We start from the raw sequence: 15,909 nt of genomic DNA, 5'->3' as shown, positions 1-15,909 counted from the left end.
AAAAGAAAAAACATGGTCCTCCTATGAAATTCGCTACAAATGAATTTAATTATTTTTGGGGGGAAAATCTGTTTAACAGGTACAAACTAAATTGCTGAATTTAAATGTTGGGCTTCCCCAATGCTGGACTGTACTACGAATCAAATCTGTGGATAGGTCTCTTTCAAACTTGGTAGTCTGACATGTCACAGTACTGAGTGTAATGGTTGTTGAATGATGGTTGAATTCCATTTAGCTGCTTGAGTTAAATGCTTGTGATGTTGAGGATGCAGTTATTGGAAACTTAAATAGAGCCAAGTCTTCACCAATGTTATGAACACCCGTCTTTATATCTTCAACGTCAATGCGGATATCTTCTGTGTGGTGCTTTTCCCTTTAATAAAACTTTTTTTTTGCATTATGCCCATAAATATCTCAGTGTCAGTTCAATTCAGTAGCATTTGGTTGAATCTCTATTAGAATCAGCATGTGAATGTGTGTAATTTGGAGGCGAGGGACAAGATTTGGGTACGAGGAGCCTCCTGGTTTCCGTTTCTCATTTCACCAATCATATTTGAGCAGGCTTTGGTTGTCCGCAGTTGAACAGTCCAAGTGGAGACCCAGAGAGCCTAATAACATTCACAGAATTGCATCAGGCTATCACGGTTTAGATTTGTCTTCATTCATATGCAAATAACTGTTAACAGAGATCGCCAAAGTGACATCTGGACTTAAGACACCTGCAAAAAATATCACTGTTTGTATTTCGAGGGAGGAAGGGTTTGACTCACCTAATAAAAGTAACTCGCCAGGCTGTAAACAGTGTGCATGGAGTAAAGTCTTTTCTCAGATATCCACTGTTTGCACCAGAGGCCCCAAAATATTTGCAATTGCCCCCAGAGTCTAATTCATTATCCGATGAGAGCTGATGTTATACTGTAGCTATACCTATTGAGTCATACACTAGTGCACAGGCTTATTTCACAGCAAATATTTGGATTTAGAGCAGAGAAAGCACAAATGTTAACATTTACAGTGACTCAATTATTATAATTCGTCCTGTATGAGCCATGAGCCTGCATGGACAATATCACAACGGCAAAAATGAAGCAAATAAATAAACTTTTGTAGTTTTATTATTTACATATGTGGATATTCAAGCTAACTCAACTATCTAAGAGCCTTGAATACAAACATCACATCGACAAAATGACAAACCATGAAAATGAGGTAATAATAGTTTCTTTATTTATTTAAGTTTATTCAGTTTAAGTGGACATTTTGTTTAATGGTCCAGAGAAAACCAAATTGTTGGTTTGGTTGCCCAATGTTGAGAGCGACGAGGTAAAGCAGAAAAAGAAAAAGATAAAAGTAAACTGAATGCGAGTGTGGTCCAGTAACAATCGCTGAGGGATTGGTCCCCGTTGTGAGACCTGAAGGGAGGCTTCACTCATGATCTTCGTCATAGCCATCAGGAAGGGCATTCACATGGGGGTTGTGGAAAAGGCTTTTCTTGCCATCTCCCCAAGGAAAAGCCTATGGGGATAAAAACAATAAGATCACACATAAGTTAATCAAAATAGTGAAGCGGCACATGAGACAGAGTTTAAAACGTGAATTATTTGATGAACAAAGTCAGACCTTGGTGCGAATGCGAAGGTGGGAGTAAGGGACGAACTCCGGCCGTTCCTCGCTATGGTGAGTCTGCTTCAGGTACATGTTCAACATGCACACCGCAACACCAGGAACGGCAATCAAGAAACTGAGCATCCTCCATTTCTCAGCTAGAAGAGAAAGACATAGATACGTTTAACAAACAAAGAAATCAAAAGCATCAGATGCGCAATAATGTGAAAATGTGGAATAATACCAATTTTATGCCAACAGAAAATCTGTAACTATGCATAATAATAAAAAGTTACAATAATAACTTGAATTCCATCTGGCTGACCACAAAGACCGCTTCCTTTGTGGGCAATCTGTCTTAAGGTGCAGCCTGTGAACGATGCAGCCCTTGAGTTGAGACACAGTCAGGTTGCCCTTTGCAGCAAATGCTGAAGTCACCTATTGCATGCAGCTAGTTGCCCTCTGACCAAGACTTTACCCAGTTTCCCCAAAACCTTAAGACACACATATAAGACACCTTTATTTTAGGCCACACCATGGCACCTCAGCGTGCTGTTAAATTAACATGGATGTTATTAGTTTAAGCCTGTAACATAGTAAACAAATATCACGTTCAGATCTGAAAGTAATCAAACAAACACCCTTTTTCAGTTGAATTATAATTTCTGTCTCAATTAACAATTAAATGACGTGAAAAAAGTAAAACATAACGATGTAACGGTTCATTTGTTTTAATGACAGTGACTTCTGACGACCCCGACATGTTTTTTATTGTGTTCCTTTGACGTGCCTCTCCTCTCCACAGTATTACCACATCTTTACTCCTATGTTGAGCAGGATTCTTAGCTCTTACTTTTGCAGTAGTTGTGTGAACTACTCGTTATTAGAAACTCCAACATCGAACAGTGACATCGGACCCGTAGCGACGCTGCAGTTGCTCTTGAACTAACCGGCCATGCTGTTCGCGACACCGTGGCGTTTCAAAGCCAAGTAAATCAATTCATAATTGTTAACTGTCACGTTAAACGTGGATGGTTTTGGCAGATACCCGCTCAAGGATGTTTAGCTAATGCTTACACTGCTATCGTTAGCCGAGCAAGGTCACCGTCACAACACGAGATCAAAGCCGCGAGAGACAACCGGTGACTTCTAACGGGTTACAATAGTTACCTAAAGCACCGTGTCCGTCGCCGGCAGTCGCAGAAAGCTGGCGCCGGGTCTGGGTCGAAGAAGACCTCAGCACCGCTTTGAAGACGCTTCGCAGGGCCGCCATTTTCCTTTCTGAGAGCCGGTGGGACCGGAAGAGATTTGTATCTGGGTGTGACGTGTAGGGTCAGGCTCGACACCTCTGCTACCCCCAGCGGCGAGGCGGAGAACTACAGAAATTTAATTTAGATACTTCAGAATTATTCATTCATATTAGTCCTCCTCAAACAGTTCTACAATATACTGTCACTTTCTGTTGTTTGTGTTTTGTGGACGTTGTGTGCAGAATTTTCATTAAAGATATTGCAGAAAGAACTAAATAAACCTTGTGTTCATCATACCTGGTTTATCTGCAATTAATATTTTGTTAGAGTTAGAGGTAAAAACTAAATACTGCAATATCAATCAAAATCAGTGGAGGTTTATTTCACAAAGACGATCCGACTCTACCTAATCTTCATCAAACTACGAACATGTTGGAATGGATGGGCGTCTTTCCACAAAAGCTGCCTCCGGCTTCCACCACGGCTGTGACCTGGAGCACAGCCGAGGAGCAATGTCGAGCACAAGGAGGACACCTGCTGGTTCTGAACACTGTGGAGGAGCTTGTGAGGTTTAGGTGTTCAACCTATTTTGCCACCATTTAACTATATTAATAACTGTAGGAAGAAATCTGAAAATAAACCCCACAAAAAATGGGACACAAATTCAAGTTAAAGCTAGGGTTTGTAATCCTGGAAAAGCTAGCAAGAGCAGTCTACATTCGCGCTGCTTTCAGACTTGCACTGAATTCCGCAGTTCCTCTGTATTTCTTCTAGAGGAGATGCATGTGTGAACGCAAATGTCAGAGTGAGACGCTCAGCAGAAGCGGACTTTTCCACTTGGTCCTCTAGAATAATGTAGATATCCAGGAGAATTCAATGTTGATATGTTTTCAGGCCCGTTAATGTAAAAATATTATAAAGATCACTCAGTAGAGCGTATACCTCTGCCAATGCCCTACAGTACCTGATATAAACCATATTTAAATTCACTAGATCTGGATTTTTATTCAAATCCGGATCAAGTTTCACACACACAGATATCTTTCCTTCAAACTTGCTACTGTGGGCAAGGAAGCTCTGCCAAACAAGTTTGACCGTTAAGAACTTGGGCACAGAAACACTCAACAAACGAATTTTTGTGGTAATGTCATGTAGTCTTTAGTTAATCCTTCAAAATAAGACAGACAAACACATTAGAAGGGTACTCAGAGAATGCATACCTCCACCAAGGCCTCATTTGGAAACTAAATTAATTATTTCTTAAGTCAAGCCTCACATCTCCACAAAATTTCATGGATATAGCTTGAGTAGAGTATTTTCACAATCCTGAGTGCTGGCGGAGAGTTTCTCCTCACTGTGCATCACTTAGCCGACTTGCAGCGGTCACTTAGAAGGTGAGAGTGTCCTTCATTATAATCTGTGCTGGCAAAGAACATGGCTGCTTTCCTCTTACACTCACAGATGAACTTCTTACAGGGACTGTTGTCGTCTGTCATCAGCTGAGAGGCCGACAGAGATATAAGAATTTGCTACATACACTATAACAACGGACAATTTGTTCCTTGTCTTCCAAAGGCCCAGTTAGAAAATAATAAAAGAAACCTCATTAGATAGTAGATAAAAGTTGCCATGTTTAAGACAAAATTGTTGTTGAAGACTCCCACCGGACAGGTGACAGTCTTGCAGGCCTCGTCACAGATGTAGCTGTATGTTTCAGTGTAAGGGTTGTCCACGATATGCTGGCAAGCTCCGTGTTGCATGGCATCAGTGTAGCAATGGTCGTAGACCTGACAGCATCTATAACAAGCACAAAGTATAGGGATAACATCACAGCAACTTCCACATTTCAATCATTCATCTTTTAGAGGCTTTAAATTACCTTATGTTGCTGCTACTAATCACCTTGTTTCAGTTTGACAATTCCTTTTCCAATTCATTGATTTGTCATTTGGTTCAAAACAGAAAAGGATACTGACAAGTTGTCATCTCGATTTTCAAGCTCATTTCTCCAAATGTCTGAACATGAGTCCTACACCCAACCAATTAGGGGAAAATAAAACCAGCAAATATTCACTTGGTAGAAGCTGGAACCACTGTGGCCTTTATGATGATAGAAAATGCTTGTATGAAAGACAACACTAGATGTCAAGTCAGAAAATATATATTTTTTTTTATTGCGAAGGATGATTTGACCCTTTAAGTCTGACTTTACTGAGGAACTACAGAACCACTTTATGAACCCACAGTGCAGATTGGGAATCAGAAGAGCGCATACCTCCACCAAACCAGACAGTACCCTTATATTCAATCAAGCTGCTCCTAATTTATAACTATGAATTCTAACTGCTGCCAAGGGGGTTGTGTTTTTACCCCTTTCCATTTGTTTGTTTGTTGGTTTGTTAGTTAGCAGGAATACTCAAAAACTACTGGACAGATGGAACATGAAACGTGGCAGGATGTGGTATGGGTCAGAGAAGAAGCCATTTAATTTTTGTGCTGATTTTTCCTAAATCCTTTCTTTTATATTGCGGGATAAGGCATTTCTTTTTTTGACATTTTGATCCAGAACAACTCATGTTTTAGTTTTTCTGCACCCAAGTTCTTACCTGTCAGGCTCATCCACAGCTGTGCCGGAGCCTCCTTGCCCACAGTCACAGCCATATTTAGTGTGGTCCAGCACCGGTTGGCTTCCAGGAGCAGCGCAGAGGATCATCGCCCTGAACTGCAACAGAGCTCGGACACTCGGTAGACACAACATCAGCGTCACATGAAACCAAAATGCACCCGGGACGCTGATCAGTCAGACTTGCACACAAAAATCCGAAGAATAAGAGTGGAGAATACAAAGGCTTCTGAGTACTCACAGCCAGGAGGCTGAGGAACTGGACGAGCAGGGAGCCAGTCAGGGAGCCAGTCAGGGACATCTTACAGGATATGATTTCGGCTCTGAAGCTTAAAACTAAATACTGACTGTTGACATCAAGAGGAGACTCAAGGATTCTTCCATCCTTTTCCATTTTGTCATGTGTACACATGTTTAGTGAGTACTTACAAATATTCACATACAGTATGAACTTTTTTTTTGCATATAAACACAAATTCTGCTTATATACATATCTGACTTTGTCATGTTGTACTATGCACAGTTTCCTTTTGTGTTGACGTGAGCATCAAGCTCGAGCAGGAGAGGTCATGGGAACTTGAACAAGTGCTGGCTATTTACACAGCTGTATGTTGGACTGTTTCTTTTTTTTTAAATTAACTTCTGTCTAAAGGGAAAATGCTAAATCAAGTGAGTCCAGAGTGAGCAGGAATACATGTAGAGGTGAATATTTGATTTGAAAATATTGCATTAGTCTTTTTTCTGACAAACAAATGAGAGGAGAATAAATGAAGGTTTGAGGGAGGAACCCAAAGTGAAAGAGACCAGCTGTGTCATGTTTCCTGTGGATGAACTCAAAATGTCTTATTCTACACTGTTGTAACAGACTGAATATGACCAGGATGAAGAGTAGAGCAATCTCAGAACGGTGCATCATATTTTCAAGGCATATGTTTTGTATGTAAAATCCTTATCTGTAAAGTAAATAGTAACTTAATCTGTTGGAGAAATGCTGCTAAATGAAAGGTAAAAAATTTGCTTTTGAATTCAAGTGACATGAAAAACAACTCCCTGAATTTCTGCTGAAGTAATAACAGTAATTGAGTGAATATGATTAGATTCCACCACTGATACTAGCTGAACTAAATGCACAGGTCTCACAGGCTGATTACACGTTCCAGCTGACAGCCGCCACATGCTTGTTTCCCTCTTATCTCTGGTTTTCTCACACCTCCCGTCCTATAAGGACAGGCTGCAGCACAGTGTGAGGTTATTTTTTCCTGCAGCCATGAATCTGACGGCTCCTCTGCTGCTGCTGCTTCTCACTGGTAAGACTGAAAATGAACTATATCAGCCCTTTACAGATACAGCTGATTCTTTGTGAATAACTTTTCTCATAGCTCTGTCTATCATATATGTATCTTGTACTTATTTTCTCCTGATCTATTGTGTCTCCACCAGCTTGTATAGCCAGCGGTGCTGTGGTGCCCAAGGCCTTATGGCAGTTTGCGAACCTGATCCAGTGCGCCCAGCCCGGTGTTAACCCCCTGGCCTACAATGATTACGGCTGCTGGTGCGGCTTCAGCGGCAAAGGCACCCCTCGGGATGAAGTAGACATGTAGGGAACAGACATTCGTCAATATTTATCTCTTCAGTCTTCATCTTTAAAACAAAAAGACACTTTTCAAATACTCGCCCCTTTCCTCCTGTATCCATAGGTGCTGTAAGGTTCACGACAATTGCTACGCAACGAGCAGGAGGGTGCCTGGGTGCACGGCCATCGCCGACCTGCCCTACGTTCTGGTTTATGATTTCACCTGCTCAAACCAACGAGTGACCTGCTCAGGTACCGTCATTTACACTTCACATTCATACTGTAATACTACTAGCTCTTCCTTAATGAAATGTTGAAATGAAATGACATTTAAAAAGTTCTTGGATGGCGATGGTCAAAATTATACAAAGAATAGGTACAATATTTACATTTAAAACAGATATACCCATATGACATGACACAACCAGTATTTTCCTCCCAGTGTAAAGTGCTGATCACGGACTCTTGCCATTTACTGTAAACAGATGAGGTGCAATACTATTGATAGTTGGAGCTGTGTGTGGTGCTGTATATTTAGCAACTCTATTCAAACAAATATATCGGTATTACACAAACCAGCTTGAGACAAGTCCACGGCAGACAAATGCTCTCCTGTGGAGCACCGTCATGCTGGTGTCACCAAACCCGACTATTTGTGAAACATGCTTGAGGTTTTGTTATAACCTTTTCTCCTCAGCGACCAACAATAAGTGCCAGGCTGCTGTGTGCGAGTGTGATCGGGTGGCAGCTCACTGCTTCGCTCAGACCACGTACAACCCTGAAAACAAGAACCTGGATTCCAAAGTCCACTGTGTCAACTGAGTTATGCAACTCGTCTCACAACCCCCCCCCCCCCCCCCAAAAAAAAATTGTTCAAGAGAATGTTTGAATTTGTAAAATCTTTTTTTCAAATTCTTTATTTCTCACTCATTTAAAAATAAAACCCTCATATAAAAAATGTCTGATTTTGTGCAAAGGAGTAAGTTTAAAATAAAAATAATAAAGACTTGCCATCCTTTCGAATTTCATCCTCTGTGTCTCCTCACATCTATTTGCTCACATAAGAAGATGTTATCAAGCAGAGGTCAAAGTTGAGCTTTTGAAGCTGAAGATAAAATGAAGTCGACCAGTGTCTATTGTGTCTAATTGACATATCTGGATTAACTGAGGTTACAATGAAAACTTCATTTGACCCTTTCTTTTTTCTTCTTCTTCTGTTTGATACAAAATCTTCATAAAGAAGGAAGCATTAGGCTGCAGTTTCTACAATATGCACCACATTTTCAAAATATTACAGGATGTTTAAAATGAAATCAGGAAGACATTTAGGTTCACTGTGAAGAAAACAGTCACAGTAGCACCTGTGTACAAAAGCAGACAAATGATTGTTCCAACACACAAGGCTGGATCATGGCTCTGTGGGTTATATTGGCTTGTACAGAAGAGTTGTCACGTACTTCTTTTTGTATCGGTGTGTTGCACTGAGAACCATCACCCCGTCCTGAAACACAAGGACAAGAGTGTTTAGATCAGAAAAAAGCTTCAAGCTGAATGTTTACACTGTTAAAGGAGAATTTGTTTTGACTTTTCTGAGGCTACATAAGAGAAGTGATAAAAGAGAGTCATTCAGAGCTTCAGAGGTTTTCAGATTATCCCTTTCCTCTAGTGTGTTATAAAGATTTATTTAATAGTTAAAAAGTCCAAAGGGAGCTCCTTTACTCCTCAAAAAAACCTGCTCCTGGAATACCCCTCAGCAGTACCTTGGCTTATACCTCTGCCTCATTGGGATGTCATGTGAAAAGAGGAATGTCATGTGACACAATTGTGATCACAATACTCCATGTTCGCATAATGCACGCCTAGCGTCTAGTCTGGAATGCCCCCGAACAAAGCCAGGACCACGTTCAATATCAAAACACCGCTTTGCCGCGGTTTCCAGGTTGGATGACATGTTTTCTCGAAATAGTGGGTGTGTGAGAGGTGTTGTCCAATCAGCATCAATGTGTATATAAACCTCACAGAATTAAAAAGTCAGCGCATACAATGGATTCCAAATGTCTCTATAAACACTGTAGCTGCTGCCTACATCAGTCCGGACTGAGTGGAGGCCGACATATCCTGCATATACAGGAAGCGGTTGAACGATCACAAAAGAGTGGGAGAGCTGGCCAATCAGAGCAGACCAGGTTTTATCCAGAGTCTGGATAAGCGTTTCAGACAGAGGCTGAAAAGAGGAGCTGCAGCAATGTACAGTTCCCAAGTGATGCGTTTTCTGAACATTACAGGGAAAAACCCATTTCAAGCAATAACACAAATTAAAACTATGAACCTAAGCATGAGCATATGTCTCCTTTAAAAGCATTGTGAGTAAAATAAAAACCAAAGCTACGCCAATGTGTGCATTCTCTCTGAGAGACAGAGGGGTTGATCCATCATTTTCACCAGGCTTTTATTATGAGGGACAACATTAAAAAGCAGATATGTTTGATAAGGACTTGTTACCTTGATGGAGAGGGCATACAGGTGATTGAGCATCACATGGTTGGGCTCTGGAAGTAGCGTTGGGTCACACTGATAGGAGTAGATAAGAGTAGAGGGTGAATTTCAGTGGGGGAAAAAAGGTTTCTGGAGTGGTGAGAGTCAAAAAACCTGTACTTACAGAGATCACTGTGTCCTTGTTGAGCAGCACTTGCAACAGGTGTGGAGGTAAGATAGGAGGGTGTTTGATCTTGTCCTCTGTCTTGATCACATATGCGTCCTGTTGGTAGGGGCCGGGCGGGGAACTGGACAAGTCTGGGAAAGAACGATCACATAACACTCTTTAAAAACAGCCCCACATTCAAAAATGAGGAAGACAGGATCCTTCCAAGGGTCCACACATACACAAGCAAATGTCACCAGCATTAGCGAATGTCACTGAGGATTACAAGCTATGTAAGAAGTAATCAGACATTGCTCAGAAAAAAACTGGTGCTACTGTACAAGCTGAAAAAACTAGGAAGGGGACGAGGGAAACTGAGCAGAGAGCAGGGAGAGAGCAGCGGGAGAAACAGGGACAGACTCTGATAGTTAGCATTTCCAACAACTTCCCAATAAATGAACCCCACACCATGAAACACACTGCGTTTGATTTTTCTCAGTTTGACCTTTCATGTGTTCAATTGGCATTACTTGGGAACTCTCCTCACTCTGTGATGCAAAAATTGTGACATACCTATTTGTCTAACTAAGTACATAAACTGTTTTAAAGAGTTTTATAGCTAAGAAAAGAAAGTCTCTGCACACCTAATATTTTTTTCAAAAAGGTTCCTATTACTTGATATTATATCACTTTTACAATTACATCTTCACATTTACTACTACATTTTTAACTTTGAAAATGTTTTATCGAGCATATCGGTGTTTTTTATAGTTAAAAACATAATTCTCCATATAAAGACTTGATGTTTTTTGTTTATTTTTAAGTCCAATATTGATATACTCTGTCAAGATAAGAAAGTATAGTTTGGTAATGTAGGCAATGTTATGCTGAAAAAATTTACCCAACGAGGGCATGGGAAACATTTTTAATGTGGCATATAGAGGCCAATTCAAAGGCATTCAAACACAGTTAAAATAGCCTGTGACTCCTGAGGGTTAATGAGTGAATACAGGTACCAGTACCTGAAATATCGACAGAGTCCTCTGAGTCAATCCTGAGGGCGTCAAAAACTTCAAAGTCAGTTCTCTTCACCTGGATAACGTTATTGACTGTTCCAGTTTTAGCCGTCATCACAGCCTGCGAGTGTAAACAGGAATTTGATATCAACACTTGTAGGTGTACAAAAGGCTTTACTGTAACAAATAATTGAAATTTTGTTTTCTCACTCACCCCGGTCGGATCCAGAGTCCACTGACCGTCCACACAGAACTTGTACTGGTGCTCTCCCTCCGGCAGTTCCACGATCGCCACAAAGTTCTTCTGGCTGGGATTGAGAGAGAGAGAGCCATGAGTCACAACTTCATGATTCAGTTCAAGCATGCAAGATGTTGCTTTGCGTGAGTCAAACTACCTTCTGTTGAGTGGGATCTTGGTGGCCCAGTTGTTAAAAGAGCCGGACACAAAGACTTCCTTGGCGACCCCCGACCACCTGAACACAGTTGGCTTGTCCTGCGTTGGACTTTTGCTGTCGCTCTCCAGGTCCTGCTGCCAGGCCAGAAACTCTTGTATTTCCTGTGGAGCCTAGAAAGCATGGATACATGTATGGTTGCCGTGTTTATGAGAGCAACTTTAGCATTTGCACCGCAACACATACACACCTCCTGACCAGGGAGGGAGCTGAAGATTGAGTCGACATGTGTTAGTGTGTTTTATAGTGTGTTTTCTGATAACTGTGTTTTTAACTTGAGCTAATGAGAACAGACGTAATACACGTTCTTCATGGACATTTCAATTATTGGAGGTTCTTGGTAAGTCTGATTAATACAAATATGTTTGCTAAATATGTTAGCCACATCTGCCATTATACTTTGTTATCTTACAAAAGTAACTGCACAAAGGTGGTGCTGTTCTGTAAAGACTTCATTGTAATACTAATGGTAAACTGCTAAACCTGAGACTTTACAATAGTTTTTATTAGAACGAATTACAAAGAATAACATTCCCATTTTTGTTAAGACCCATATTTCCTCTCTTTTGTCTTACAGGATACCAACAGAAAACCCTTAGGCAGCTGGGCTCTCACATTTCAGATGGCAGATATTCTTACCGGCACCTGAGTTTACCAACCTATTGCATTAAATATAAATTTGGGATGGAGCTTGTTCAAGACCAAACATTCTAAATGTTTCTTAGAAAACAAATACACAGATGGGTCTTGGGAACCTTTTATAGATACGGACACTTCAGATTCTGAAGGCATGTGATACAGTCACAAGACCAAAACACAAGAGTGGGGCATCAGTCACTGTTTGAGCTGCATCTTACATAAAAAATGGTAATTTTTACCTACAATAGAAATTTGGTTTAAATTGGCAACATAAAAATAAAATAAAAATGTTACTAATAAAAAATTGTTTAATACAAGTTATCGATTGTGTTAATATAACTTATTGATAAAAAGATGAACAAACTTTATTCATGTGTTTGTTGCCAACTGAAGTTATTTTAACATTTAAAAAACTTCAATGTACCAAAACATTATTTTGAAAAATGTTTTGGTTGAGGTTTATGGGGCAAATGAAAAGCTATTAAACATTTAACATCTATCAGATGCAAATCAACAAACAAAAAAACTCAAAATTGTGGTAGTTCATAATCATATGCAATTCATAATAAATCTGCAAATGCTGTCCAATGTAATGGATTACTCCATAAATATGACATATAGGTTATTAAAGGGCTTTTTCACGGCATCACATAGAGTGGATGGTATGTGTGTATGATTAACACCTGGTTTTACCTTTGAGTCATCCCTCTGGAACAGATCTGAGTCCTCTATGCTGTCCATCAGGATGTTAGGACGTGCCTCCTTCCCTCCCTGCGCTCCATCTCTGTCTGACCTTTCACCCTGACCCCCGCTGGACCTGTCACTGCTACTGTTCCCCATCCTGGTGACGCCAACCACTGCAAAGACACACATCAAGATCAAGTCAGTGTCCTGAGACGTGCAGAGCAGAGACCAGCAGGAGACCACAGTTAGTGGGCCATCATTTTTTATTTGGTGGAGCCTTGTACATTTAGACTAAAGTATGAGTGATGACTAAAGTATGAGTGATGACTCCAGTAGCAGCACTCACACTTTTGCGACACAAATGTGGCATAAAATCCGGAGTTTACTGTTGGCCGAGACCTTGGTCATTCCAAGCTGTTTGAACCGCTGGCACTAACGGCTGTGGTCTTGGTCACCAAGGAAACACAGGAGGCAGGAAGCCTCAACTTCATAAGACACCCTAACCCTAACCCTAACTCTTACCCTAACCCAACTTCATAAGACACCCTAACCCTGAATGGTAAATGTTTAGGGATCAAGCGATCGCTGTTGGCTGGGGTGGGGGGGCTGACCACCTAGGACTACCCAGTGTTAACCTTTACATATATAGATAAAGGGTCATGACATAGTCATACCAAGGGGTTGACTCCATGTAAGCACTGGCCCTGCAAAGTCCAGGAAGGTTTGAAACACTAGGTGGCGTTATGAGCTGTGTTCAACCTTATATACAGTCTATTTGTTCAACCCCTAAACGTAGATTCCTTTTAGAATTTTGGTTATAAATGTGATATTAAGTCCATCATTCATGTGTTTGATCAAAGAACAGTTTAGTTTGTATCTCAGAAACACACAGCGACGTGTGCAGAGTGTCTAATGAGTGTGATCTGCAGCAACATGACTGTCAGTGTTGTTAGTGAGTCAGTGACTCAGTGTTCCGCTCACCTGGATCTTCTCAGCTGAGGTGTAGGTGGCTGCCGTCTCTGCTCCGATGTGCATCTGTTTCCGGGTGGAAACTCGTTGGTTGTATCGCTGCTGTTTCCGAGGCGTTTTCCTCGTGGACTGAGGAGAAAGCGGAAGAGAGGTCACATCCCACAGCTTCTGAACAATGTGAAGAACCTGAGTCTTTGTTTTTCCTGCCTCCTTTTTCTTTAGTCTCCTGTTCTCCACCGAAGTGTGCGCGTTGTCGCCATTTGAACGAAAGTCCACTGTGTGTGTGTATGCGCGTGTGTGTTTATGGTAAGGAAAGCACACCTCTTCCGCCTCCTCCTCCTCGAGCTCAGGAGTTGAAGTTTAACCCGATGCTCACCAGACTGTACATACACTGTCCCTGCGTTATTGTAACGCACAAAGTGTGTGTGTGCGTGTTCAGAGATACTCGTGAAAACATTGGCGGAAGTTGAAGTCTGATCGGTGGTTTTCAACCTCAGGTCCGCGATACCGCAAGCGGTCCCACAGTAGCTGCTTTCAGACAAGCGCTGGACTCCATGGTTCCTCCGTGTTTTCTCAGGAGGAGGTGCCTTTGTGAACGCAAATGTCCGAGGGAGAGGCTTTGCAGTTTCTACAGATTTGATCTGCCTGACCTCTTGAGTTCAGGCGGATCAGTGGAAAAGCGATGACACACATAGAAGAACCTTTTACTTTGTCAAGCACTATGGTCAACCAAGCTGTTTTAAATTAGCCTTATAAATAAAACTGACATTGACACTGACAAGAGAGTTTGTTGTGATAAAAGTTGACAACAGGATCTGAGTGCTGCAAACATGATCAACTGATCTACAAAGAAGAGTTAATAGTCACTTCCTGTCTCTGCCTGCTACACTCCACTGCTCATATCTATGGCTCCGCCTCTCACGTGAATAATACGGAGGATGTGCTGCTGTTCTGAGCAGAAAACCTCCCGCCGTGTTCTGCATGTGTGCCATGCAAACTCTGGGTAAACTCCGTAGCCAATTATCAAGATTTTACGCAGAGCTCATGTGTAAAAACAGCAGTACCTCCTGATTCTTCATGCTGTGCCACCCCTCACCAGAGATTTCTGTGTTATTAGGAACACGTCTGAACGGAGAATCTCCTGCCACGTTGTTGATGTGTGAAAGAAAACCTCCGGAGAAAGTCTGGACCCAATTCTGTGGACATCAGGAGTGTGTGACCCCAGAGTTCATGTCTGAAAATGGCTTGCATAGACTACTGTTGATATATTTTTGACAAACAATTTGCCCCTCTTTTACGACTACAAACACTCAAGCATGCCAATCCAATTGGTGGTGACGAACTCTACATCAAATATTGGTCAAATTCCCTGAGAAGGACAAAGTGCCCTAAATAATTTCTTTACTAGATCTAATAACCTTTATAAACTGAAATGCAACTGCTGAGGACACATTTAATCCATGTTAACGATACAATTATTACCAATTCTCCATTCAAAATTAAAAAAAAGACCAGATATGTTATAAATCTGAATGAGGTAGACAGTGTTTTTTTGTTTTCCTTGTAGATATTATTTATGACGTATTTTTTATCGTCCTAGTTGTGTGGCTTGTAAAAATGAAAGCCGTGGTCAGTGGTTTGTAAAATTGCTGCAGGTCAGCTTAGCAGTGTCTGTGCTCCATATCTCATCTGGTTTCTGTCAGACGTTCTTACAGATATACAATTTTATGTAATCCATACACTGTATTCAAAGCCTGTAACTGTGCTCACTCAAAATAAGAGGATTCATCAGTATTTCAGTGCTGGACAGGTCACCTCTTTACCCACAGGGTCAGGGTTAGTAATAGTCTGTAATGGTTATAAACCAGCAGTACACAGTTAATGTTCTTTTCCCCCCTAGTAAGTACCATATCATAATTTCTTAAACCTGCCGATAGCAACACAGTGGTGGCTAATGGTCAGTCTGGTGGGTCAATGTGTGTGTCATGATTCCGCCACAGCTTCTCGTGTGATCTATTGAGACGGTTTTCTGGAGCCGATTTTCACTGAGATGATGCTCCTTGTGTGTCTCCAGCTGGATCTCCTTCCTGTTCAATTACACCCCTGTGTATAGAAGTTAGAGAGAGAGCGAGAGAGAGAGAGAGAGAGAGAGAGAGAGAGAGAGAGAGAGAGAGATTTGTATCAGGATGTATAGTCCCCTTTTTTATTTCTGATTATATTACTACATTGACTTACTGCTTCACTTAGCTGCTGCAAAACAAACTGAAGATTTAAGCTAATATAACATTGTATTAGTAATACTAAACACAACTGGGTCACTAACATTAATGGCAACACTGACTGGATGAGCTTCAAGATGTCAACGATTTGTCATATTATAATAAAACCCTTCTTGTCATTTTCAAAGCTTAATTCTGCACTATAGGACTCATTGAATTTCTGCTTCCATGAATTAAT

The 15,909-nt window shown here is 41.1% G+C and overlaps 4 protein-coding genes across 5 annotated transcripts; 1 reads left to right on the top strand and 3 right to left on the bottom strand.

The window, feature by feature from the left end:
• Positions 1-1,205: 1,205 nt before the first annotated feature.
• Positions 1,206-2,929, bottom strand: LOC128438357 (cytochrome c oxidase subunit 6A, mitochondrial). The gene is made up of 3 exons (XM_053420913.1): positions 2,776-2,929; positions 1,621-1,763; positions 1,206-1,515 (listed from the first exon to the last, which is right to left on the bottom strand). Exons 1-3 carry the CDS (start codon positions 2,876-2,878, stop codon positions 1,426-1,428), a joined length of 336 nt encoding a protein of 111 aa, XP_053276888.1. The 5' UTR covers positions 2,879-2,929; the 3' UTR covers positions 1,206-1,425.
• A 1,114-nt stretch (positions 2,930-4,043) lies between these two features.
• LOC128438356 (phospholipase A2, minor isoenzyme) lies at positions 4,044-7,897 on the bottom strand. Its single transcript, XM_053420912.1, has 2 exons — positions 5,462-7,897; positions 4,044-4,652 (listed from the first exon to the last, which is right to left on the bottom strand). Exons 1-2 carry the CDS (start codon positions 5,611-5,613, stop codon positions 4,394-4,396), a joined length of 411 nt encoding a protein of 136 aa, XP_053276887.1. The 5' UTR covers positions 5,614-7,897; the 3' UTR covers positions 4,044-4,393.
• On the top strand, positions 6,625-8,079 carry LOC128438355 (phospholipase A2). Its single transcript, XM_053420911.1, has 4 exons — positions 6,625-6,785; positions 6,919-7,075; positions 7,176-7,303; positions 7,749-8,079. The coding sequence occupies exons 1-4, from the start codon at positions 6,653-6,655 to the stop codon at positions 7,871-7,873; spliced, it is 543 nt and encodes a 180-aa protein (XP_053276886.1). The 5' UTR covers positions 6,625-6,652; the 3' UTR covers positions 7,874-8,079.
• prkab1b (protein kinase, AMP-activated, beta 1 non-catalytic subunit, b) lies at positions 7,936-13,981 on the bottom strand. 2 transcript variants are annotated; one of them, XM_053420909.1, is made up of 9 exons: positions 13,774-13,981; positions 13,465-13,581; positions 12,493-12,656; positions 11,104-11,273; positions 10,923-11,016; positions 10,715-10,829; positions 9,711-9,844; positions 9,554-9,622; positions 7,936-8,552 (listed from the first exon to the last, which is right to left on the bottom strand). In XM_053420909.1, exons 3-9 carry the CDS (start codon positions 12,637-12,639, stop codon positions 8,475-8,477), a joined length of 807 nt encoding a protein of 268 aa, XP_053276884.1. In that variant the 5' UTR covers positions 12,640-12,656; positions 13,465-13,581; positions 13,774-13,981; the 3' UTR covers positions 7,936-8,474. The 2 variants fall into 2 exon arrangements, with proteins under 2 accessions (XP_053276884.1, XP_053276883.1); XM_053420908.1 differs by lacking the exon at positions 13,774-13,981 and having other exon boundaries at positions 13,465-13,767.
• Positions 13,982-15,909: the final 1,928 nt, after the last annotated feature.

This window comes from Pleuronectes platessa, chromosome 4 (genome assembly GCF_947347685.1).
Source record: "Pleuronectes platessa chromosome 4, fPlePla1.1, whole genome shotgun sequence".
Taxonomy (NCBI): domain Eukaryota; kingdom Metazoa; phylum Chordata; class Actinopteri; order Pleuronectiformes; family Pleuronectidae; genus Pleuronectes; species Pleuronectes platessa.
The sequence above is the reverse complement of the archived record's forward strand: the minus strand, read 5'-3'. Positions and strand labels throughout refer to the sequence as shown.